This window comes from Lampetra planeri, chromosome 72 (assembly GCF_965212315.1).
Source record: "Lampetra planeri chromosome 72, kcLamPlan1.2.h2, whole genome shotgun sequence".
Taxonomy (NCBI): domain Eukaryota; kingdom Metazoa; phylum Chordata; class Hyperoartia; order Petromyzontiformes; family Petromyzontidae; genus Lampetra; species Lampetra planeri.
This window is the reverse complement of record NC_136177.1, coordinates 2,541,214-2,568,991: the sequence shown is the minus strand read 5'-3', so window position 1 is coordinate 2,568,991 and position 27,778 is coordinate 2,541,214. Positions and strand designations below refer to the sequence as shown.

Sequence of the window (27,778 nt, the reverse complement as noted above, 5' to 3'; positions counted from 1 at the left end):
TATAAAATAATAAAATATTGTTATATATTTTTTTAATAAATAAATAGCTTTATTTGTATTATTTTATTATTTCCATTCTACGTGACTTTACCGAAAGAACCAAGAAGATGAATCCCTGCAGTCACGAAAGATTTAAATCGAAATTGTTTGATACTTATAAAATAAGAATTCTATTGTTTTATTATTTTATTATTTCCCTTCTACGTGACTTTACCGAAAGAACCAAGAATATAGACACCTCGTTGTTTCACATCTCAGGCAACACACATAAATAATCACCAAAACAACCGCGCGCGGGGTTAAGCGGCCTCTCGACTCCTGGGATCCGGTGCAGTGAAGTGACTGCAAATGCCTGGGAACTTGCAACCTCCCTACTCGGACAGGTCACATAAATGTGGAGGCCCTGGGAGGTTCCTCAACAACAGCACGTGGCAGATGCAGGGCACGAACCACCGCATGGATACTGTGGTGGCCGGGAGTAGCCGAAATGCCACTCTGTCTAAACTCTAAAACACTGAACTTGACGATGCAATTCCTGTAACCACTCCCGTGTCACACTGCCCCAGGACTCTGTCTGAATGACTAAAACTACCTGAGAATAACGTGTATCAAGCACTCTGTCTCTGCCTGAAAAAATATACATGATCACATTAACCGGTGCTTTAGCTTTAAAATGAACCTCCTCTGAAATCACTTGACCAAGGCACACCTGTTGACATTTAGAAAACACACTCTTAGGTTTTTTCGGTAAAGTCACGTAGGTAAAAAAATAATAATTAATAAAAGTAAAATAAAACAAATTAAAAAATTCACGACGTTTCGGAAGCAACACAAGCATCCGTCTTCGGGTGGAACCGACAATTTCATGAGAGCCCACAATGAAATTGTCTTTTCCGAGACCAAGGTGCTCTGCAAACCTACTGGCTACCATCAAAGGTTTATACACGAAGCCATACAAATATACAAACACAGACATAATTTCAACCGTGATGAGGGTTAAAAACTGAGTAATCATTGCAAAGATGTGATTAACCATGCAAAAAAGATGTAACTACACTTATTTGGACCATCTTATTTGACAGACAACTATTACAGGTCATTGATAGACAGCCAGTTTGTTGTTTTACCAGTTTTAGTTTTTTTACTTGCTTTTCTTTTTTCACACTTTTGTCATGTTTGCCATGTGTTAGTTACAACCCGCACCTCTCCATAACAAAGGCTCAGTCCTTTGTTATGCAGTCTACTCTTGGTCTTAAGCCTCACCTTACCATATTAATAAAAAAGTGTGCCGTTCCTGGCCCTTCCCCCCTCAACCATTATATATACGGGGTAGTATTTCTTGTGATCTCTCATTTACTTGATACAGCTGTCGTGGCTATGACGGTTCCACCTGAAGACGGAGGCTTGTGTTGCTTCCGAAACGTCGTGAATTTTTTAATTTGTTTTATTTTACTTTTATTAATTTAAAATGTTTTACCTACGTGACTTTACCGAAAAAACCTAAGAGTATGATTCCTTGCAGTCACGAAAGCTTCAAATCTAGAATTTAGAAAACACCCCGACCAGTGAACCAATTCGCCTGAAGCCTGCAATATCAACACTGTAAACTAGCTCTCTGCCCTGAACTCTGCGATAACATTTGTAAACGTATTTAAGGCTCACGTGTGCCCACCTTCGTAATGACATTAAGGTGATATCAACTGGGATGTGTTTAGGGGTAACTGAAATTCAGCCCTTTAGCTAGAACCAATTTTAGGCTGTCGGAAATTAGACCGTTACTCTGATAACAATCTTGTCAAAGTCTAACTTTTTAACGTGTGGATCTGGCTTCTTGGAAAGGAGGTTGAACTTGGAAATCAGGTTATCTTTGCATTTAGCTGACATTGAGGCGGCTGAAGAGGCTGTCATGTTATCTACATGTTCCCAATCAGGTGTAGACATTTTTTCGTCAATGTTAAATGTGATTTCAGGAGAGTCTTGTCTAAATTATCTAGTTCAAATCGGAGCAATCTTATTCTCTTTGAGATCAGGGCTAAGCCGGTCGTGAACCAGATCTGTTTAGCATTGGGAGAAATGGCAGCAGCAGATGTCAATGTAAAGGCGATCGGTATTACCTTAGTGTCGTGGCATCTCTTCAGGAATGTGAGCGACTCGATCAGATGAGCCTTCTTGTCTCGAAGTTTGTTAAAAGATCTAATAGTTGTGTAGAAGCCCTCCCCGCAGAGGCGGTTAAATCTTGACTTAAAGTTTTCGTGACTGCAGGAATTCATATTATTTTGGTCTTTCAGTAAATTCACATAGATGGGTTCAAATAAAAAAACGTCTTGTTATTTTCTTTGTTCCTATTTACGTGACTTTACCGAAAGACCCAAAGAATATGAATTCCTGCAGTCACGAAAGCTTTAAGTCAAGAATCAAAATCCTGTGGAACTTTTAAGTAAACATCGTCCAGAGATGTTCTAGAGATCATAAGGGCGATTTAATCAGCAGCTATCTTGGGTCCATTAGACATTTACCAGTGTCGTTGACATCGAGTGAGCACAAAATTAAGCTCAAAACAGAGCCTTGAGGCAAACTTTTTGTGATGGGGATTTTATTAGGTGAAACGTTGTCCACAGAAACAAGCTGAAAATACACAGCAAAGCCTTGCCCATTGAGGGTCTAGTTCCGTTCTTCAACATTTTTGAAATCCGCAACCTCATGAATGAGAAAACGAGGGTTTACTTCATGTTTTGTAATAGAACACCCCTCCTTGTATTTGAAGTTACCCTACATCAACCCAAACATTAAACCTAATGTATTTTGCATTTAAAATATAATTTTCTTTTGTTAAAATCGGGTCCGACGCACTTCACTGGAGGGTGGGAACACCACGTGATCTGGGACCTGCAAATGGCCGCTGGACAGGCACGATGGAGGCAAGACAGTGTTCTTCCGCAGCAGCAGCATCATCATCATCACGAGCAGTACAGTTACGATGTGTACCGGAATCTTGTGGTCGAGCCACATTGGCGCGCGATTGGCTTACTATGTACCTCAATACATTTGTAATAAAGGACTCTTTCACTGTGTCTGTCTCCGTTGTCCTTTATTTGGGTTCGTACAACTTCGCCCGCACGGCGCCTCGCTCAGAGCCTTCTCCACCTCCCGCTCGGCAGCCCTTCTGCTGCCGTCGCTCACGTAGCCTTTCTGCTGGCTCCCGATGCAGCTCCGCTGCTGGCTTTTCTCTCAGCCTCTCCGCCCCGATCTGCAGCCCCTCGGCTGCTCTCTCTACAGCCCCACCGCTGCTCTCTGTCTCCCCCGTACCCGGACACCGGTGGCCAACGGTGCCGAGTCCCGTCCTGTGGCGATCACGCCACTTTCCACCTCCTGCCCTGCGTGGCCTCCTCCTGTCTTTATTCTTACACTCTCCTCCCGTCTCTTCCGGTTCCCGCCCTTAAGAGCTCTCCCTTCTCCCCACGTGACCCAACTCCTCCCCCCTGTTACGTCATATCCGCGAGGCCGTTTACGCCCGCATTACACATTTGGCGTGAAATCGCAAAAGCTGAACCCGCAGGAGGGAAGGATTTGATGTATTTCACTACTGCACTGAAATTACATCAGATTTACTTAAAGCTAATCTCTGACTGGACCACACGTATAGCTGCATGCATTCTTGTGAAAGGATTCAGGTCACACTGTGTTCAGCAAGGTGTCTTTTTTAGATGATCTATAGGTAATGTCCCTGGTCAAATGGCAGGTACCACACAAGGCTTCAGGACTCCGCATCCAGAATGCCCCTCTTGCTCTAGTCCAGGGCTTTGTCTCAGATTATGATGAACTGGTCAAGCATAACTTTTTATACTTAATCCCTGCCCAGGGCTTTTGCCCCAGGTTATGATTTACTGGCCCGGTGCCACTGAGTCTCCAACACTGTCCCCCCCCCCACCCCCCTTCTTGAAAACAGCCAGCATCGGTTATACCAAGGAGAATCCTTCTACAGTCCTGTTGATTGTAAACGTGCAATGAATGTGTATAACTTTTGTATATAGTGATAAAAATATTAAATAATGAAAAATGTGAAAAAAATGTAGGAATAATAAAAATAAATGAATAATGCCAAAATAAGGTAATATGTAATTAAGTGTAATTATATTCTTGGTTCTTTCAGTAAATCGAAATGTAAGTGTAATTAAACAAAAATTGTGGTAAGTGTACTTAAGAATGTGTTCTTTTTTTATTAATGTGATTGTCTGATCTCGTGTGTATACAGTTAAGTGGTGCGATCGTTGTCTAGGGGAATCACCAATCGTGATATCAATGATTCTCGCGTTTACATTTAAGATTTTCGCTTTAACAATTATGCGTATAATTAAGTCAGGTCTCGGGATTCACCGCAGGATACAGTTCGTCATGACAATGATGCACGAGTTTAGGAAAGAAGCACTCGAAAACCTGTTTTTAATCGCAGGAACTTTAATCTCAACTTACCCTTACATCCAACAACTCTTATCATCAGAATTCCAATAACAGTGCTCATGTAAATATGCATACTCACCAATCCGTACTGGATGATGATAACAGCATAAATGGTCAAATCTCACGATCACGTGGTTAAACCAGAATAGGAAACCTGTACATGGTACAGTTAAAAATAGTGAGTGTAAAGTTAATGTTTCTCCTTATTTCTTCTTTTTTAACAATACCTCAAAGAATAATACCTCAAGTCCCACGACGATGTGTAGAACGGCAGGCTTGATCCACGGCTATAGTGCGCTCGCGGCCCCGCTGCTCGCTGCTCCTTTGCACCGTTGTCTGTGCGTCGTGCTCTATGCACGCTGGAGGGTGCTCGGGGCTCCCGAGTCAGCACGCTCGTGGTCAGCCGTTAGCTGCTGCACTTTTGCAGGTTATTTGCACGTCAATCTCGATCTGGAGTTGGAGTGCTCTGTGGGCACTCTGCTAAACACATTCCTTGTCTCCGTGATTTTTTATTTTTTTATTTCTATTATTATTTTATTTCTATTATTATTTTTATTACTTTTTATTTCATTTTTTTACCTACGTGACTTTACCTAAAAAACTAAGAGTATGAATCCTTGCAGTCACGAAAGCTTCAAATCTAGAAACATTCCTTGTCAGCAGCTGCCTGCTTTGCACGAGCACCCTTGGTGTCCCCCCCTCCCTCAGGGGATCTCACGCTGCTCCTCACTCACTCTCCAAAACTCTCCAAAATTCATAGAACATCAGTCACTTTGACAACATAATTTTTCCAGCCTATAGTTTGGACAACATTTCATGCACACTCAATATTGGTGTCTAACTCAAACCTCCACTTAACTTCTGACATGCCTTAGCTGATCACAGTATTATATGAAAATGCATTCGTACACCTCTAAGCTTCTTCCAGTACGACTCTGCCATGCGGAGACAACCTTCAGGAGGATCCAACCAAAACCATCACTTTACCGTATATAGCAGGGGTTACCAAAAAGATTTCCAAAATCTTAAACAAACACAAGATCCAGGTTCGTTTCAACACAGTACACAAAATCCGTGATTTAATCCCATCTGTAAAGGATGTGATTCCTGACATGCAATACCCTGGTGTCTACAAACTGAGTTGTGGTTGCGGCAGCAGTTACAGTGGGGAAACGAATCGACATGTCTCGGACCGCGTTCGTGAACACAAGGCAGATCTGAAACACGATAGGACCAATACCTCTGCCATTACCGATCATTGTTTTATCGCTGTGGGCTCACACGAAATTGATTTTCCAAAACGGAGGTGCTCTGCAAACCTACCGGCTACCTTCAGAGATTTGTTCATGAAGCCATCCAGATATATAAACACAGAAACAACTTCAACCGAGAGGATGGGTACAAGCTGAGCAATCATTGGAAGGAGGTAATTAAACAAGTAAAGTCTTAACTGACTGTGATGTTTTCATCCTACCTGCCTATGTCAGCTGTTATTTCCGACTCTGTATATCTCTCTCTCTCTATGCCTCTCTTTTAGATCTATCATGCTCACATGTCCTTTGCATTGCACTCTCATGCCTTTGGATTGCACTCTCATGCTCACAAGCCCTTGAGATTGCATCCGTTGGGTTGCACTCCCTCGTCGGGGAGTCCGCTCCCCTATCTTACAGTTACATGCTAATTTCTCCCATTAACATCATGCTAATCTCTCACATTAACATAGCCACTTCCGTGCCCTCGTCGAGGAGGCCACTCTCCTATCTTACAGTTACATGCCAATTTCTCACATTAACATCACTAGCCCCGGCCACTTCTTTATGACCCTTGGGCTAAACCCATTTCAAACCTTTTAAAACAGTCTGCCTCAGCAGCAGACCATGCTTTCCCACCTGGTGACTGATGCTTGTGTTGCGCCCGAAACGTCGTGATTTCTTTTATTTTATACCTACGTGACTTTACCGAAAGAACCAGAGTATGAGAAACGTAGAATACAACTTTCAGCGATACTCAAGAGTCTGTCAGCGCAGAACTCAACACTTAGCGACACAGGGCCTTTGACTGCAAAACTCAACCCTTGGCTGACTACGGGTGCCAGTCCCGGAAGTTGCCTCTGCAAACTTAACACGTGGCTGGTTATTGGGTGCCCCCGGAGTTTGCCGTTGCAAGACTAACTTATATGATTTTCGTATAATGTATTTCTTCCTTAAGACACATCAAAAGCCCAAAGCTCCTCCCACTATCACGCCCCTTGCATTAATCTGATAAGCCGTTAGTTACACTTTTGTTCTGGCTGCCCGGACATCCTGATGCCTGATGTTATAACCCTGATCAAACTCCCTCCCCTCTGGAGGTCATCCCACGATTTTAGTGGGTACAGACCCACTTAATTGCCTCGACGTGGTGTGTGTGTGTGTGTCTATAGCCATGCTCATTGTGAAACGGCATTCCTCCCTCTTTAGGTCGACTCATCCTTAAAATGAATTCCTGCTGAAGCATGCAATGACAGCCACTGGGAAGACAAAGGCGGTCGGGTGTGGCTTGGTTGTATTCCTTGCATTATCAATAAGTTTTTCCTGCTTATTTCAGACCGTATGGCGTGATAGTATTTGTTAATCAATATATGCCGAAAGTAATATTAAACCTTTTGACCTGAGCTACATCATCATATAACAGTACATTTTATCATCAAGTTAACGTTCAATACCATGATGTTTGAAAATATTCCTATGAGGTGGTGGTCAATCAAAACTTTTCCAAGCTAAGGCTTGTGAATAATTAACCTTCAAATACGAGTCTCCTTTGACTGAGGGACAATGCCGAAGCAGCACGTGGTGTTCCTTTGGCCTTTGTTGTCTCAAGGGAGGAGTTCAAAGGCCTCCATGACTGCATTTTTTTTTAGAACGCGCTCAATCCAGATATGAAAAAAAAGATAACTATTACATTAAAAATAGGCAATATCACTCTTAATATAAACATTTGGAAATGGCATATATACAATAGAACCAATAATATTCATATGCGTCAGAAGTGAGGCGCAAAACCACACGGCACAATGAACACTTGGCACAATGAACATGTGGTAACAGTGCAAAGCATAGCGCAACTGTGGTGACAAATGAAAAATGAACTGCACAGCTGTGCTGGAAAGTGGACAATGAACTGAACGCGACAAATGTCAAGCACGTCTCTGTGGCGAAGAAATTGCCATCAGCTGTTGTAGCCAAAGGCTCGCGTGTGTGCTCGGGTCACGGGTCCCTGGACGTTGAGTTTCTTTGGGCGAGCTGGCGTGGGGGAAGTCACAGCTGAGCCTACAGGTGGAACAGACCCAGGTACATCAAGCAAAGCAGCCGGCGTTTGGGGTCGACGTGTGACACCTCAAGTGTCGTAGGATGGTGGTGATGTGTTATCGGATGCAGGTAGTGGCGATATAATGGACAGAGGCTCAGCAGCGCAGGGCTGAAGGTAAGATGGGTGGACATACCACTTACAACGTCCCCACTGAATTAAAGCACATTGTGGGCATACTACTTTAAGGACCTTGACTGGCCCTTACCAGAGCTTATCCAGCTTTGGTGAAGTATGTGGAGGGACCTGGGGGTAGGGAAGCCATGCCGTGTCCCTGGGGTGAAAGGTTGGCGCATTAGCCGTGTAGCCCGGCCTTTTTTTATTTTGCAATTGGGAAGGCAATGAGGCTGACATTGCCCATTCGTGCACCTCGTACCAATGTGACAGCATGCTGCGGATGGACTGCGGTCACAAGGACACACGGACAGGAATGTCTGCCAATTTTTCCTTCCAAGGGAGAGTTGGCTCTCAACCGAATAGTTGGGAAAATGGTGAGTTGCCAGTCGACGCATGAGGAGCCAGGCAGTATGCACAGAGGGCTGCAGGAATATGTAGGTCCCAGTCTGTGTGTGTTGTTGACGACGTGGGACAGCATGAACGGCAGAGTCCTGTTCATCCCCTCTACCATGCCATCTGTTTGCAGGTGATAGAGTGAAGTTCGTATCTTTTTGGTGCCCATGATAGTGCAAATGTCATGTATTAATGTTGACAAAAAGTTGCGGCCCTGGTCAGTCAAGATGCATTCTGGGGGGCCCTTGTCAACGACATAGCCATTTAAGAATGCTTCTGCTATGGACTTGGCCATTTGGTCAGGGAGGGCCAAGACCACAGGCTATCTGGTGAGGTGTTCAATCCCGACAAAGATATATGTGTTCCCCCTCGAAGTGTGTGGAAACATCCGTAACATGTCAAGAGCAACTATTTTGTTCACACGGAATACAGAAATGGATTGTAGCAGAACTTGAGGTTTTCGTGGCAGGAGGTTCCGGCGTGTGCATGGGCGTATATCCTTACTCATGGCTCGCCAGAAGTAATGCTTCTGGCATAGTTGCTGGGTATTTTTATATTCTAGGTAGAGCAATTTTTCCCCATGGACATGGTCGAAAAAGTTTTTCGGACAAGAGAAGGCACACTTATCTGGGTTCGCTGTAACTGCGTGTCCCACCACATTAACAGTTTGTCCTGTACAAAGTTGTGAGAGGCCTTTCCCAGTGCTGTAGGCTGGCCTAATATAGTGGGGTGTTTCGGCTAAACACCTGAGGGAGGTGTCCTGGCCTTGCAGGCTAATTCAATCAGCCCTGGTGAATCCTAGATCATGGTCAGTAGCAGGCAGGTGTTTACCCATCGCCATGGTCTGTACTGGTGCAAGAGTATCCACTATCTGTGTATGAAGGGGCTTGTGCGTCGCTGTCCCTTCATGGCTGTACGTAGATTTGTGAGTAGCAAGCGAGATAGAGCATCGACATTTGAATGTTTGAGCCCCTTCTGATGTACAATATCATGTGAACTTCTGTAGTTTTTCAACCCATCTAGCTAATTGGCTTGAAGGCTGGTCAATTCGAAGGGTATAATTCAGGGTGGCGTGTTCTGTCCTAATGGTGAATTTTTGACATGTAAGTAAAGCATAAATTGTTGAATGAAATGCACCATGGCTAGTAGTTCTTTACGAGTAACACAGTAACATCATCCTGATGCTAACACGATCCTGCTCCCATATGCGATAACCATCTCATGACCACCCTGTATTTGGGAGAGGACTGCACCCACCCCAATGTCACTGGCGTTTTTATCTCAGATAAATGGCAGGGAGAAATCTGGATATGCGAGTGGCGGAGCACCTATACGAGCGAAATTAGGCGAAGGACTCTTGTTGTTATGGGCCCCATACGAATCTCAGATTTTAGCCTGCAATGGCATTTAGTGGTTTGGCAATTGATGCGAATTAAGGTACGAAGCAGCGGTAATTGGAGACAAAGCTTACGAACATGCATACGTCTGTGACTGATGTGGGTTTTGGCCAATTGCGTACGCATTCTGTTTTTGGAGGATCAGTGGCAACTTTGTTGGCACTTACAATGTGGCCCAAGTACTTGAGGGACGTCTGTATTAAGTGACATTTTATAGACTTTGACTTCAAATGTGCATCCCTCACCCTGGTGTAGACCTGTCGCAAGCGGTTCAGATGTTCATCGACTGTCTGACTGAACACTCTTATGTCGTCCAGGTATAGCAACCAGTGGAAACCTAACAAATTCCATCAACCTCTGAAAGGTTTTGGGGGCTGTATTTAAGCTTATTAGAGGATAATTGAATTCAAATAGGCCCTGTGGTGTCCGAAAACGTTTTTTGGTCTTGACTCGCTCGCTAGTGGCATTTGAAAAAATCTGCAGGACAAGGTGCTGAAAAATATGGGCCCAGAGAAGGTGTCCAGAGAGCCATCTATCCTTGGGAAGGGATACGCATCCACTAGAGTGATGTTGTTGAGGCACTGGAAGTCAACACAGAATCGGGAGGACCCATTCGATTTTTTCACCAGTACCCCAGGTGATTTTTGCCTAGAGTAATTCTTGCACACTCTTGGATTTGTGCCTTTTCCTTGGGGCTCATCCTGTGGGAATTTAATCGAATCTGAGCGGCATCTGTCTTGATGTGGTGTTTTAGGACAGAGGTCCGTCCAATGTCATAAGTGCACCGGCTAAAAATGTCTAAATACTCATGCAATAATTGGCGAAGGTGGTTCAATTCCTGTCCAGCTATTTCCGCGTTCCACAAGGACATAGTGTCCATCCATCCATCATTGTGTTTGGATTCTGGTTGTTGAACGGCCCCTACTATGGCGGGCCAGTGACTGTGCAGCCCAGTAAGTAGGGGGGAAATGGTTGCAATCAGTGTCCCTGCATGTACCTTAGTGTGCATCTCAGCGGTATTACGCACCTGTATAAATAGTTGTTGATCCCTTCTAAGTAATGTATCTGCAGCTATCAACGCATGGTGTTCAATGGTTTTGGTGACCAGCATAACGATGAGGTGCGAGTCTGATCGGTTTGCGGCGAGAGGTGTGCGGCAGCGCAGTGGAATGAGTGTTTTTACTTAAGGTGGAATGGTTATGTCCTGACTTATGAGAGCATGTAATGCGGCTTTGCTGTCCTTTGGTTCGTTGGTTTTAAGAAATAGAGGCAGTATCCGATGGTGTATTTTTATACTGTATATAGAGGCAGTATCCGATGTGTATTTTTAGGGGTATTTTCCTTCGAAAATATGTCCTTAATAGGCAGGGCACCGTGTGCTGGAGACCAATATCGGTCCTGCAAAGGGCAGTCCTCCAATGCACAGAGGCCTCCACCTTCCCCAGTATTCCCATAGACCACCCCTTAGCTGCTATGTATTGGGTGTGGTAAGGGTGTAGTTTTTGGACTCTGGGTGGCAGTATGTCGAAAACATGTGTGGACATAATGGTCGCCGCTGCCCCTGTGTCTACCAGAATCCATGCATTGACCCCTCCCACGAAGCCTGTGAACAGTGATGTCCCCGAGGTCACACCAACCATCTGGCTAACCTGCGCCACAAAGTCCACGACACGGGCTATGGATGATTATGTTCATCATGGGGTATTGATCCTGGCCGTGTAGGTGATGTTACATTGGTGTCTGGTATGGCTCGTGGGACCCTGTGATTGTGAATGTGTTGGATGTCGCTGGGGGCCCGAGATGCCACAACTCGCCTGGGTTCCATCTGCAGAAGTAGTCGGCCGTGGTTCTCGAGAAGAAAACCCAGGTGGAGCAGAATCGGTTTGCCACCTGATGACGATGTAGCCTCCTTGGCCATAGCAGTGGTAGATTACTGGACCCTGGGTCTGGCTTCAGGTCCCCGAGTTCCTTGATGGCCATCTTCATGGGTGATGTGTCGGCTCCCTCTGCGCTGCAGACCAATCTCCAGATGGCAGCAGCCACCACTTCTTCCAGCTTCTCTGAGGAGAATTGTCCCTATTGTCTCTGGAGCTGCATCATCGGGTGTTGCCTTGTGCCTTCCAACTCCTGTGGAGATGTTCCCTGTTGTTGTGCTTGTCACCTCCCCAACTTGGGCTAGGATCTGCACTGGGCCCCTTCGGTCTTCATACTCTCGTATATTCTGAGCGACCCATAGAGAAGCACTTTTGATGGGCAGGAGGATATCAGTCCTCCTGGTGTAACTAACAAGATGCTCAGCTACCATGCAGTCGATGTTCTCTTCGTCGACTTTTGGGAAGGCTCTCCTGGCGAGCATGAGGATTCCCCAATAAGCCAGTGCTGACTTGGAATCGAATTGGCCTTTGAATTGGTCTTCTTCGCCAGGGAGATTCCTTTCTAGATGCTGAGAGCTTCATCGTTGAGGACGGTGGGAAGTAATTTCAAAGACTCAAATTCCCGCCAGTCCTGAGCTTGATATGCAGATCCGAATCACCTAACAAACTCCATCCAATCACTGTGGGTTGAACTCAGCCACCCCTGCTCGCAGGTCCGAGAGGCACTGCTGAGGGGTCACAACCTCCACCTGCAACGGGGGTGGCTGCTAGTCCTCCGTGCTCTCCTCCTGATGGGCCCGGCTTCCAGTGTCTGCAGTGCACCTCCTGGCCAGGACCGTCTCAAATGGAAACGTGGCGAGCTTGGTGGGGAGCCGCGCAACTATCCCCAATGAGGGATGCACCTCTCTGGAGACCGCTGGGGCGATGTGTCGAGAAGGCCCCTTCACATCAGCTGTCTCACAAGAATCGTCATCATCTTGGCCAAACAATTGACCCTGTCGTAGATGTGGGGCCATCTTCCTTTGCCCTCGGTGGTGTTGATTTTCCAGCCAACCATGTCAGCATCCAGGTCCTCAAGAGTCCTGGTGAGTATCCTCTTGGGCGAATGGAGAGAGCTCAGCTGGTGGGGTTCCCCAGGATTCTGAGTCTCCACCTGCTACTGTTCCTCCTCTCCCCCGGAGTCTCCTGCTGAACCCACTATGCAGTGTCCTTGAAACATGATCCCATCAAGGCCACCAGGTGAAAGGATTTAGCTCACATCATGTTCAAAAAGTGTCGTTTTTAGATGACCCACAAGTAACGTCTCAGGTCTTACAAGCAGGTAATACACCAGGCTTCAGCACTCCGCATCCAGAAATCACCTCTCTTGCTCTCGTCTCTTATACCCTGGTCCACATTCCTTGCCAGTCACTGATTGTTCAGGGCTTTGCCTCATACTATGATAAACTGGACAAGCATATTTGAGTTTCATACTTAATCCCTGCCCAGGGCTTTGCCCCAGGTTATGATAACTGGCTCAGTGCCGCCGAGTCTGTAAATAAGGTGAATGCTATGGAACTTCTTTGTGTCACTCTTGGTTACAGACCTTCCCGGACTATACTTCACATGTGCAGGGCCCTCCTATTCTGCTTTTTCCAAAAAGTCGACCCACACCTCCACATCCACAAACTTCTGGGGATCGCCTCCCTCTCCCTTACAGTCCAAATCCTCCTCCTGCTTCACGTTGCCGCCATGCACCTGGAGGTCGGGTCCTGAAGTCGAATCTTCATCTTCACATTTCACTTCACTTTTCACCTTTAATATTTCACATTCCATCTTCACTTCTTCACATTCCAGCTTCATTTCTTCACATTCCAGCTTCACTTCTTCACATTTCACCTTCACTTCTGGCCACGATGCAAAGCTGGATTTTTCTTCTGGTTCTTGTTTCACGATAGATAAGCTCATAGCAACACTCTGAATTTCACTTGGTGATTTAACTTTTTTCTCCTTGTGGATCTTCTCATGCTTGTTCCGGACTCCTGACCGTGCAAATGCTTTACCACACACAGTGCACTTGAAGGGTTTTTTTCCTGTATGTATTCTTTGATGATTGCGAAGATGTGAAGACTTTATAAATGTGTCCCCACACACAGAGCACTTGAAGGGCTTCTCGCCTGTGTGTGTTCTCTTGTGAATATGAAGATCTGCTGGCCATGTAAATGCCTTTCCACACACAGTGCATTTGAAGGGCTTTTCGCCTGTGTGTGATTTCTGGTGAATACGAAGAGATCCTGACTGGTTAAACGCATTCCCACACACAGTGCACTTGAAGGGCTTTTCGCCTGTGTGTGTTCTCTGGTGAATATTAAGATATCCTGACCGGGTAAATGCCTTCCCACACACAGTACACTTGAAGGGCTTCTCGCCTGTGTGCGTTCTTTGGTGAATAATAAGATTTCCTGAATTTGTGAATGTTTTGACACACACAGTGCACTTGAAGGGCTTCTCACCAGTGTGTGTTCTCTGATGAACATTAAGAGATCCTGCCTCAGAAAATCCATTCCCACACGTGGGGCACTTAAAGGGCCTTTCTCCAGTGTGTGTTCTCTCATGATTCTTCATGTTGCCAATGTGATCCGTGTTGTACAGACACTGCCCACATTGGTGTCTTTTAGCATCAGGTTGTGCCAAGTGTGTCTGATCCATGTGATTGAGTCTGCAGATAGAGGTACACAGTGCACACAATACACACACACGCATTACATGCACAGCGCACTGACACACAACATATAGAATCACATTATAAAATACAAATATCCCCCCTAAAGCCTAAACATACTCTTGGGGCAAGTGCTGGTAGTAGCACCTATGAAGGGAGTAACGAAATAACAGGGGGTAAAAGTTGCCAGCACAACACCCTGCCACTGTTTTCTCCCCAGTGGAAATGTTTACATACTGCACCAGTTATTCATTTGAGGCCGAGTCGATCTAGGGAAGGCCCAGGACCTGTTCAGATAATCGTCAGTGGTGTTGGACATAAGTGGGAATCGAACTAGGATTGCCAGGTGTGTAGCTATATTTGTCATTTCCAAAATGCAATAAAAACATGTGATAGTCTATTTTGAATGTCAGAGTTCCCTGTGGACATATATGCGTGTTCATTTCCTTCCAAAAGTAGAAAAATCACATGGGACAAAAAAACAATTAGCACTCAATTGAGAAGATGGCTTGGGATGACAAATGGAAAGAACCTGTGAAACCTTTTCCTGGTAGCGAATACAGATACTCCCAGAATGGCCATGAATGGATACCCTGTTGTTTTCAAAGTGCCTATGGCAGGAAACCTACCACACTTGGAATCATAGCGCTTTTAATTAATAACAAGTCTTGGCGTTTGGAGAGTTGAAACCACGCTTCTGCGCTCTTGCACAATGGGGCGATTTTAATCAACACAATAGACAGGAAGGACAAGATCAAAGGGCTCGCATAATGCACATGCATAATGTACGTTGCCTCAGTAATCCCCCCCCCCCATATTGTGCAAGAGCGCAGAAGCGTGGTCACCACATCTACACCTCTATATAAAGAACGAAACGATAAGACTTCTCCACAAATCTGTCTGTCACCTGATGAAGCTACAGTCATACCTCGGTATACGACCGCTTTATAATACGTCGAATTTGGTATACGTGGTGTTTTGACGATAAAAAAATGTCTTGGGATACGACGTCTTGCTTGGGATACGACGCGCTTGCTAGAACTTGTATGGGTCGGGATGAGTCACCACGTACAGTACCCGCGTACACAATACTGTTACAGCTCTAACAAGCTCTAACAAGCCGTAACAGTATTGTGTGGAATGACCAGACAATGTCACACTTCAGGAACATTCTTAGAAGGCAAAAACAAACTTCAATGGACAGGTTTTTAGTAAAACTCAAACCTGGTGAGCCTCAACCAAGTACAAGTCAAGAAAAAGGACAGAAAAGAGAAAGAGAAAAAACCCCAGAATTGCAGCTTCCTGAAGTTAATGGAAGGGGACTCTCCTTCCAAAAAATATCATCTCCTCCTCTTCCCCTTCCTCACCACCATCCTCGTAGGCTATCATCTCCTCTCAAGCAAGGGATTTAAATTTATTTATGCATTTATTTTAATTTATGTATGCATTTTAGTAATAAGTAGTGTCTAAATTATTTTATACAACCCCATTAATGTATAATATGCCATATAAAATATAATTTCGTATACTCTGGAACAGATTATTTCCTCCATTGGAACCTCATTTGCCAGTGAAAATATAATTGGTTTTTTACCCTTCTATCTGGCAACAAAACTGACACCTTTTTACAAGGAGTCATGGTTGCATAGACCACAATACCTGCAGTCATAATACAAACAAAAAACATAACTCTGATAATGTGCACTGTCCTTGAAGTTGATTGGTCCACACCCGAGACAGCTTTCCTTAGAGCCTAGTCTCACATGGGTTACCCGACGTGGATCTTCTTCACCAGCAACCCGAAGAACCCGGAGCCCCTCACGTTAAATGTAATTTGATTCACGTCGTTTCGATATTCGTCGCACCCTTCAGGAACGGATCACTGACGTACACACATCACACACATAATATAGACACAACAAACACGCAACATAAACATCTCACACAACGTACCCTATAAACGCCATTTGCCAATAAGTGGTGGTGACATCACCACGGCACCTGTGCATGGCTATGTGCACTTTAAGCCCAAAAATACACACAACGATGAGGTTCATTCTTCACAGTCTTATGTCCCCCCCCCCACCCCAATGCGTGCAGTTACTGATATAAAGTCTGTAGATATTAATACTATATCGCTTACATAGCATTATTGCAGCGCGGGTGGGGAGAGCGACCCAGCCCCCAGCCTGGCAATGTGTCACCTCCTCCGGCTGGGCAATCTAGGCGAGGCCGCGGGCTCTGCACGGGACTAGGCCTCACCACGGCAATGTAAAGTACCATTTTATTGAATCTTTCGCTAAGAATTCAGGTTAATTATTGACTATTATGAAAAAATAAGTTGGCAAATATTACAATAATAATGTGTGTGTGCAGAAAACTAATATTTCACTATTAGGTTGCTAATTATTTATTTAGGTGTCTTTTTATGACGCTGCGACAGTGTACTGCCATTCTGTGCTGTGGCCTGCTGCCTGCTGATTAATTAACGTGAGTGCACTGGCACTCTATTATCTACACTGATAATTTTGCTTTTGCCCATTATGAGTGTATACCAGTCTATAATCTGTTGCCTGCTTCTTTACCTCACTCAGTGTACTGCCAGCTTTTCATGTCGACTGTATCCTGCTTTTTCAGCTGCTGACCGTATTGCCTGCTTTTTACGTCGACTTTAGCAATGCTTATGTCATTGAGTCGCCGTACTGGCAGTCTATAATCTAGACTGTAGCCTGCTTCTCAAATTACCTGTGCGTACTGCCGCTCTTTAATGTACACTAATTTCAGCTTATTTCTTCAATGCATTTCAATTGTTTCGATTGCTCACGTCATGCTATTTACTGCGATGCTGATTAATGTTATACTGCTAAATACGTTAGACTTTCTTAGCTACAGCCGATTGCATTTCGTCTATCGTTTTGTTACATTCGTGGGAACATCACTCATTTAAATTTTGACATACCGCACCTTTACTTTCCACAAAAGAGGGGAGCACGCAGGGAGGTTCAATTCCCTAAATATTGTTGACCTTGCTTTCTTACGGTGGGTGAGGAACATTGTGAGAGAGACATTGTTTTTCCATTCCAATAAAACACCATCGCACAATTTTCTGACACTAACAGAGCATACGATGCCCTACAATAACACATTTTCCTGTCGCAAGGAGAAGATGGGTACCACGTCAAGATTCCTCCAATTACAAAGCTGCAGGACAAAGACATCCTCACAAAACTGTCTCCTCTAAAAAACTTCTATTCCTTAGTGATCATGGACAGAGGAGGAAACCACATATTATGGTGCGCCAACCTCTTTCACCAGTATGTTGTCGATGAGTATGCCAACATTGAGAGTGAGCGCCTTCTTTACATTCAACTGAATCCAAACCGCCTGCGTGTGAACAGTATGCTAATTTCTGGGACGCCATCAATGCCGAAGGAGATGCAAATGGTCACAATGTGGGCCGATTAGTTATTTTGCCTTCATCCTTCACAGCTCCACCAAGATACATGCATGAGAAGACTCAGGATGCCATGACGTACATCAGCCAATATGCCATGCCCCATCTCTTCATCACCTTCACTTGCAATCCCAAATGAAAGGAGATCCAGGTTTACCTTTATCAAAACCAAAAGCCACCAGACAGACATGACATCTTAGCGAGGGTCTTAAAACTAAAAGTTAATGACCTCATGATGCTTATTACGACCAACGAAGGCGGCGTCTTTGGATAGACAAGCAGTAACTTGCACACCATTGGGTGGCAAAAACGTCATCTTCCTCATGCTCACATTTAGCTATGGATGAGGGAAACAATTCATGCAAGTCACATTCACAAATTTATCAGTGCTGAGCTACCTCACCCCCATCAAGACCCTGCCATTTTTCTATGTGGTCTGCAACCAAATGGTCCATAGCCCATGTGGCCAGTTCTATCCAAATGCGCCATGTATGCAAGACCACAGGTCTACCAAGAGGTATCCACGGAACTACTTGAAAGACACTCAGGTCAGCCCATGATGGCTATCCTCTATATTGTCACAGAAATACTGAGCATGGTGGATTTCAAACAACGCTCAGACCTGCCACTAACTCACCAATTAAGGTTCACAACCGGTGGATCGTTCCCTAATGCCCTCTTCTGTGCAAGATCTTCCAGGCCCACTTGAATGTGAAATTCTATTATTCTAAAAGAAAGCCAACAAATGTTTGCCAATACATCAACAAAGGCTCTGACATGGCTGTCTTGCCTTATAAAACAGAGGGGCAAAGTGTGCATGAGCTGAAACTTTTTTTTCCAAGGAACGTATATCAGCAACAATGAGGCCATTTGCAGAATTATTGGCTTCTCCATCCATGACCGTTCCCCCACAGTCGTCCATTTGGCACTTCATCTCCAAAATGGTCAACGCATCTACGTCACCAAAGTAGATGCCCAACAACAGGCCCTGGCTCCCTTATGGCATTCTTTGTTTTGTGCCCAAGTGACCCATTTGCTGCCAACCTGCTTTACCATTAAGTTCCCTCCAGCTAAAAAAAAATGGAAGTGACGTGCTGCTGACGGTGAATCTGATGCCTTAGGACAAGTCTACACAGTTCATCCCAACAATCAACAGTGCTATTTTCTCCCAATGCTTCTCCATGTTGCCAAAGGGCACAAATCTTTCTAAGACCTCTAAACAATGGAAGGAATTGTCTGTCAAACATACAGGTAAGCTTGCGATCTTCGTGCGATTCTTGCGCATGATCACCATCTTCATAAAGCTATGACAGAAGCTACTGTTGGTCAGTCCCCTTCCGAACTGACATTGCTCTTCTGCATACATCTTCAAGTTTGCAGCCCATCTAACCCCACGGGACTCTGGCAAAAAACAAAGAGGCCATGAGTGAGGACATCCTCCACGGATCTCAATGACAAAATACAAACCTCGACGTCAACTTTTCTGATGTCATCTTCAAACAGGCCCTCATCCTCCTTCAGGACAAACTGCACTCCATTTGTGGAAATATCTCACGTCTATGGGACTACCAATGCCCTACAGGGACAACCTGCATGCCCTTCCTCAAGAGATCCTATGTTAAATATGCTATGCTTTACAGCTTCGTACACTTGTTTAGGAAAATTTACCAAAGCTGATGGATGCACAAATAGAAGCCTACGCAACATCTTGGAACACATTGAGACGACAAATGTAGTCTTTTTTTCCCTTGATGCACCTGCCAGTACTGGGAAGACCTTTGTTTTCAAACTGCTCTTCGCTCAGTCTCGCCAGAGAGAGAAAATTGCTCTAGCTGTGGCATCATCGGGGATTTCAGTGTAAGTCGATGTGTGTGCGCGAGTCGATTTGTGTGCGTTTAGGTCCGTGTGCGTGTAAGTCGATGTGTGTGTGTCTCTTTTTTGCCCGGGCAACGCCAAATATCTGTGTGTGTACATCAATGTGTGTGTGTAAGTCCAAGTGTGCGTGTCAGTCCATGTGAGTAAGTCACTGTGTGTGTCTATGTGGCAGTCGATGTGTGTGTGTGTACGCCGATGTGTATAGGTGTGTGAGTCCATATGTGTGTGTATGAGTCCATATGTGTGTGTGTGTAAGTCGATGTGTGTGCAAGTCGATGTGTGTGTGTGGGTCCATGTGTGTGTGTGTAAGTCCATATGTGTGCTTAGGTTGATGTGTGTGCGAGTCTACATGTGTGTGTGAGTCGCTGTATGTGTGTACGTCGATTTGTGTGTGTAACTCCATGTGTGTGTGTATCTAAAGCCGATGTCTGTGCGTGAGTCCATATGTGTGTGTGTGTAGGTAGTGTGTGGGTCAATGTCTGTGTGTGTAGGTCGATGTGTGTCTGTCTTTTTCGCCCGGGCAACGCCGGGTACTTACCACTAATACACAATATACAGGCAATCCCTTGCGTAATCCGCTCCACCCTAGGCGCGAATTCACAGTTACGAGATTCATCTTTTAGGGACTTACGTGCTCAAGAAAATATAAAACAATTATTTGAAATGCACGTGGTCCACGCCGCCTCCTGCAACGATCAGCCGATAACCCTTCACAAGCAGCCCAGGAAAGGTTTCAAGAAGCCCTGAAAGTACTTCTCCTTAAGCAAGTAGTAATCGTTTTAAACTTTATCATTATAATTGATCAAACTCCGTATTAAGTAATTTTTGTAATGGAATAAATTGATAAGTACTTTGAAAAATCCAGGGCTAAAATAATTAAATACGCATCCCCCCCTTATAGCATGCATGTCTAAGGTAAAATAGGCTTTGTACAGCGTGATTCGACTGACCCGGTATTTTTCAGGAACGTATTGAAGGATACCTGTTTCCACATTACACACAATACACACACACTCGCAATCCGCAAACATCACACACAAATGTACACACATCATACACACAATATACCCAGATATCACACACACAAACACCACACACACAATGTACACACATCACTCACACATTGTACAGTGTACACAACGGTAAACACTTAGACTCCACACAAAACACATAATGTGCGTGTATACACACACAGCGTATACACAGTGTATACACACACAGCGTTCACACAGTGTACACACACACAGTGTACACACACACACCATACACACAGTGTACACACACAGAACCGGCCCTAGACCTTTGGGGGCCCTAAGCAAAATTTGGTTGGAGGCCCCTTTGATGTGTAAAGGAGAGCCGACACAAGATTGCAGGGGTCTCGTCCTTTAATCCTTTTCTTCCATCCACACCTGTCCCCAGCCGTCCCAATCTCGTTCCCGCCAAAGGCCCCCTCTTCCCGCCCGTTTTCTCCTTATATCTCCTCGATCACCCCTCCCACTAACCCACCTATTGGTGGGAATCCTTCCCCTGACACCCCTACATCACCCCCCCCCCCCCCCCCCCCGGAGAAAAAATAACAGTCCTTGGTTCTGCCCCCCCCATGGACCATTTAAGTCTCCCCATGCCTCCCACTACTGACAGTGACGACAGCCCTTACCCCCCCCCACAACCATACAATGCAATATAACACAACAAAATCAATTGCGTGGCCTGCCCAGGTCTCCAGCCAGCATCCCGTAACAGCCCGGACATCCACAGGCAGCAGATGACCGTGGCGGCCCCCTCCTTCGAAGGCCCTCTCGTCGCGGTCCCTGGTTCGGTGGTGCCGGTGTCGCCTTGCCTGGCGCCGCTGTCTCTCCGGCCCCCGCTCGTGCCGCCGCTCCGTCAGGCCTCACATGGGGTGCTGTAGGTGACAAGGGAACACAGGGCACCGAACCCCCTGCCGGTCGGCGCGTGGTGGTCGGCGACCTTGGCCTGGGTAGGGATGATGATGATGTTGGCAGTGATGTTGGTGGTGATGTTGGTGAAGATGATGGTGGAGAGATGTATGGCTTAAGGCGGGTGGGGTGTACAAACCATCGTCGCTTACCCAGTTGGACCTGGACGCACTGCGGTCGGAGTGCTTTAATGACCTCGACCGGCCCTTTCCAGGGTCGGTGCAGCTTTGGTGAGAGGCCAACCGGCACCTGAGGACAGTGTAGCCATGCCTGGTCCCCGACTTTAAAGGGCTTGGCTGTCACTGTCCTCTCCCGTATCCGTACATTACTCTCTTGGCTCGTGGCCGATGCGGCCTCGGCTGCTTGGCGGGCCTCTCTCAAATAAATGAGGGAGGTCTTTAGTGCCTTCGGCCATGCGTCGGCTCTTGCGGGAATGTCCGTCAGCTGCACCTCAATAGGCGGAACGGGATCCCGTCCGTACATCAGGAAAAACGGCGAGAACCCCGTCGCCGCGTGTGGGGCCACCCTGTACGCCGCTAAGACCGATGGAATGTGGAGGTCCCAGTCGGAATGGTTTTCGTCCACCACTTGGGACAGCATGGCCGCTATGGTGCGGTTAAGCCGCTCTACCATCCCATCGGTCTGGGGATGATACGGAGATGTTCGGACCTTTTTAGTGCCCAGGATAGAGCAGACGTCCTTCAATAGCTGTGAGGAGAAATTCCTGCCCTGATCCGTGAGCAACCGCTCCGGTGCCCCCTTATCAAGGACATAACCTCCCACGAAGGCATCGGCGATGGTCTGTGCCGTTTGGTCCGGAAGGGCCCACGCCATCGGCCACCTCGTGCAGTACTCGACTCCAACCAACAGGTATTTATTTCCCCGTGGCGTGACCGGCAGTGGTCCCAGGATGTCCAACGCAACCAATTCGTTGACCCTGGTCATCGTGATGGGCTGTAGGGGCGCCCGGCTTACCCGGGGTGGCGGCTTTCGCCGCGCACATTCGACGCAGGTAGCGACGCATCGATGCACGTCAGCGGTCATACCTGGCCAAAAGTACCGACCCTGTAATGTGTACAGTGTCTTCCGCCCCGCCAGGTGCAGCAGCTGGCGGCCGTGTACGTCCATAACCAATTGTTGACGCAGCGACTCCGGAACTATCAGGCATCGCCGGCGCCCTGTCGGGTCCCATCGCATGAGGAGGTCCTCCCATACGATGTACTCCTCCCCCCCTGCCTCTGCTGAGGCGCCCAGCCCATGACCTGCTCGTGGGCTTGGATGGTCCGGGCAGCCCACAGCGAGGTGCGTTCCCCCGGTGTCACCACGGGCATTACAACGCCGGCGCGGCAAGCATAGGCGATGAGGTGCTCGACCACGAGGTCCTCGAGTGCTTCTTCAGCCAGGCGAGGGAAAGCTCTCCTCGCCAACACGAGCAGCGCACCCCTGTAGGCTAAAGGGGATTCTTTAGCCCCTCGCTGGCGATCCTGGAACCGTTTAAAGGCTCCTTCCGCCGGGCAATAGATCTCCCCCAAAGCCTCGTAGGCCGCCTGTAGCGTGGACTTGCTGTGCGAGGGAAGGGAGGTGTAAGAGGAGAGTGCTTCTTCGCCCAGAACGGATGGCAGCGCTCGTAGTGCCTCTTCATCTGTCCACTCGAGAGCGTGGAAGGCAGCCTCGAATCGGCGGACAAACCCCTCCCAATCTTCTTCCTCAGCCACGAACTTGTCGACGGGCCCCAGCTGACGCGGCCGTCCGGCCACCTGCTCTCAGTGTTGGGTGTTTAGCCCTGGGGGTTTTGGCGGGAGCGGCGGCGGCTGGCGTGACGAGGTTGGTTGTGGCTCCTGCCCGGCCGGCTGGTCGGCCTCCGGGTCCCGTGGCCTCTCCTCCCGTAGTACGCGTGGGGGTGGGGGTCCCGGTGCTGGCGGGCCCCCCATAGGGAGCCTCTGCAGTAGCTCCTGGAGTGCCCTCTCCATGCGGGCCATGCGGTCCTCCATGGGGTCCTCCAGGCGATCCGGGCCCCCTGCTGCTGCTTCTGATAGCAGGCCCCCTTGTTGCCCGGGATGGGAAGGATCCCCGGCCCCTGCTTCCTCTTCCCTTGGCTCTTTTCCACGGGGATTCTTCTTTGTAGCCATTGTGATCCCACCGCTGCCACCAGATGTAAAGGAGAGCCGACACAAGATTGCAGGGGTCTCGTTCTTTAATCCTTTTCTTCCATCCACACCTGTCCCCAGCCGTCCCAATCTCGTTCCCGCCAAAGGCCCCCTCTTCCCGCCCGTTCTCTCCTTATATCTCCTCGATCACCCCTCCCACTAACCCACCTATTGGTGGGAATCCTTCCCCTGACACCCCTACAGATGTATGATTTTTTTCACCCACTAGCTAGCAGTGACTCTAGGGGGCCCTCTGCTAGTCACGGGGCCCTTTGCAATTGCAAGGGTCGCTTAGTGGCTGGGCCGGCTCTGTACACACACACAGTGTACACACACAGTGTACTAGAGGCCGACCGAAATTCAGTTTCGGTTTCGGAGCCGAAAGTTGGAAAATGGCCACTTTCGGCATAGTTTCGGTTTCGGCCGAAAGTAAATTTTTTACTTTCGGTTTAGGCCAAAACTGATATTGACTTTCGGTCGTCAACCGAAGATCTATTTTTAGAATATTATTCCAGTGCCAAGTCTATCAGCCGGTCAGTCGGTGCTAGGCAATCCTATGCGATAGGCTGCATACACACACGTCAGCAGCAGCAGCAGCTTGCGAGCAAGGTTACAGCCACAACCATGGTCTAGGACAGGGGTCGGCAACCTACGGCTCTGGAGCCGCATGCGGCTCTTTACGGGCTGCTTCTTGACGATATGTACGTATGTACTCAGATGCATTGCGGCCCTTGAAATACTGAATTTTGTACCGAATTGGAAAGAAATGGCTCTTCTTGTTATTTTGGTTGCCGACCCCTGGTCTAGGACCATCAATAAATGACGTCACGCACCTGGGGGGGGGGGGGCAGCGACTGCGTAGCGATTCGCGCGCTGCGCTACGAACCCGGCGGCCCGAGTTCGATTCCCGCTCACGGCCGATGACGATTATTTGAACCGGTCCTGGGACTTCCCTAGGTCGACTCAGCCTCAAACGAGTAAGTGGTGTGGTATGTCAACATCGCCACTGGGGAAGCCGGGTAGTAAAGCTAGTATTTCATAAATCTTGTGTTCGGTAACTTCAGTTATATACCTTTTCTGTTTTGGTTTCGGCAGAAAGTGTAGTTAAACTTTCGGTTTCGGCCGAAACCAGAAATTCAGTTTCGGTCGGCCTCTACAGTGGACACGCACGCACACAGTGTACACGCACGCACACAGTGTACACAGTGTACAAAAAAACAGTGTACACAAAAACAGTGTACACACACAGTGTACAGAGACAGTGTACAGAGACAGTGCACACACACACAGTGTACACAAACGCAGTGTACACACACAGTGTACAGAGAAACAGCGTGCATAGTGTATACACAGACCACACTCACTGCTATGCAATATTCCTTTAAGGGCCCCGCACTTGTCTCGTTCACAACGATATTCACGTCGTTGTCGTCGTTTGCCGAGCTCACGCACCCAAGGGGCTCTGTAAAGCAGACAGAGAAAGGTGAAACGAATCAAAATCGACCTCGACTCGAAGGCCACTCCGATCGCAACACTCACAGCCTCATCATCACCAGTAGACCTCCACTATTACACTCACAGCCTCATCATCATCAGTAGACCTCCACTATTACACTCACAGCCTCATCATCATCAGTAGACCTCCACTATTACCCTCAAAGCCTCATCATCATCAGTAGACCTCCATTATAATACTCACAGCCTCATCATCATCAGTAGACCTCTACTATGACACTCACAGCCTCATCATCATCAGTAGACCTCCACTATGACACTCACAGCCTCATCATCATCAGTAGACCTCCACTATTACACTCACAGCCTCATCATCATCAGTAGACCTCCACTATTACACTCACAGCCTCATCATCATCAGTAGACCTCCACTATGACACTCACAGCCTCATCATCATCAGTAGACCTCCACTATGACACTCACAGCCTCATCATCATCAGTAGACCTCCACTATAACACTCACAGCCTCATCATCATCAGTAGACCTCCACTATTACACTCACAGCCTCATTATCATCATCAGTAGACCTCCACTATTACACTCACAGCCTCATTATCATCATCAGTAGACCTCCACTATTACACTCACAGCCTCATCATCATCAGTAGACCTCCACTATTACTCTCACAGCCTCGTCATCATCAGTAGACCTCCACTATTACACTCACAGCCTCATCATCATCAGTAGACCTCCACTATTACACTTACAGCCTTATTATCATCATCAGTAGACCTCCACTATTACACTCACAGCCTCATCATCATCATTAGACCTCCACTATTACACTCACAGCCTCATCATCATCAGTAGACCTCCACTATTACACTCACAGCCTCATCATCATCAGTAGACCTCCACTATTACCCTCAAAGCCTCATCATCATCAGTAGACCTCCATTATAATACTCACAGCCTCATCATCATCAGTAGACCTCTACTATGACACTCACAGCCTCATCATCATCAGTAGACCTCCACTATGACACTCACAGCCTCATCATCATCAGTAGACCTCCACTATTACACTCACAGCCTCATCATCATCAGTAGACCTCCACTATTACACTCACAGCCTCATCATCATCAGTAGACCTCCACTATGACACTCACAGCCTCATCATCATCAGTAGACCTCCACTATGACACTCACAGCCTCATCATCATCAGTAGACCTCCACTATAACACTCACAGCCTCATCATCATCAGTAGACCTCCACTATTACACTCACAGCCTCATTATCATCATCAGTAGACCTCCACTATTACACTCACAGCCTCATTATCATCATCAGTAGACCTCCACTATTACACTCACAGCCTCATCATCATCAGTAGACCTCCACTATTACTCTCACAGCCTCGTCATCATCAGTAGACCTCCATTATTATACTCACAGCCTCAATCACCAGTAAACCTCCACTTTACACTCACAGCCTCATCATCATCAGTAGACCTCCATTATTATACTCACAGCCTCATAATCACCAGTAGACCTCCACTATTACACTCACAGCATCATCATCAGCAGACCTCCACTATTACACTCACAGCCTCATCATCATCAGTAGACCTCCACTATTACACTCACAGCCTCATCATCACCAGTAGACCTCCACTATTACACTCACAGCCTTATCATCATCGGTAGACCTCTACTATTACACTCACAGCATCATCATCAGTAGACCTCCACTATCACACTCACAGCATCATCATCATCAGTAGAGCTCCACTATTACACTCACAGCCTCATCATCATCAGTAGAGCTCCACAATTACACTCACAGCCTCATAATCACCAGTAGACCTCCATTATTATACTCACAGCCTCATAATCACCAGTAGACCTCCATTATTATACTCACAGCCTCATAATCACCAGTAGACCTCCATTATTATACTCACAGCCTCATAATCACCAGTAGACCTCCACTATTACACTCACAGCATCATCATCAGCAGACCTCCACTATTATACTCACAGCCTCATCATCATCAGTAGACCTCCACTATTACACTCACAGCATCATCATCATCAGTAGACCTCCACTATTACTCTCACAGCCTCATCATCATCAGTAGACCTCCACTATTACACTCACAGCCTCATCCTCATCAGCAGACCTCCACTATTACACTCACAGCATCATCATCATCAGTAGACCTCCACTATCACACTCACAGCCTCATCATCATCAGCAGACCTCCATTATTATACTCACTGCCTCACACTATACTCTTGGTTCTTTCGGTAAAGTCACGTAGGTAAAGAAAATAAAAGATACAAAAAATAAAAACCACGACGTTTCGATTGCAACACAAGCAATCATCATCAGGCGTGACAACCACAGCAAGAAATTTGACTGAAGTGGGAGAGAAGCTGGAGTCAAGAGGTTTATACTGGGCAGGGTTGGGGGGGGGGGGGAAGTGGGCGGGGCTATTGATGGTGGGGGAGGGGAAGCGGGCGGGGCTGTAGACGGGGGGAGTGGGCGGGGCTGTAGACGGGGGGGGGGGGGAAGCGGGTGGGGCTGTTGGTGGGAAGAAGTGGGCGGGGCTGTTG

The 27,778-nt window shown here is 46.9% G+C and overlaps 1 protein-coding gene across 2 annotated transcripts; it reads right to left on the bottom strand.

Annotated features, from left to right (window-relative positions):
• Nucleotides 1–4,437: 4,437 nt before the first annotated feature.
• On the bottom strand, nucleotides 4,438–27,615 carry LOC144737706 (uncharacterized). 2 transcript variants are annotated; one of them, XR_013589055.1, is made up of 4 exons: nucleotides 27,441–27,615; nucleotides 25,063–25,160; nucleotides 11,525–14,282; nucleotides 4,438–7,766 (listed from the first exon to the last, which is right to left on the bottom strand). XR_013589055.1 is itself a non-coding variant. In XM_078620559.1 (3 exons), exon 3 carries the CDS (start codon nucleotides 14,270–14,272, stop codon nucleotides 13,205–13,207), a length of 1,068 nt encoding a protein of 355 aa, XP_078476685.1. In that variant the 5' UTR covers nucleotides 14,273–14,282; nucleotides 25,063–25,160; nucleotides 27,441–27,615; the 3' UTR covers nucleotides 4,438–13,204. The 2 variants fall into 2 exon arrangements, 1 of the variants encoding a protein (XP_078476685.1); XM_078620559.1 differs by having other exon boundaries at nucleotides 4,438–14,282.
• Nucleotides 27,616–27,778: the final 163 nt, after the last annotated feature.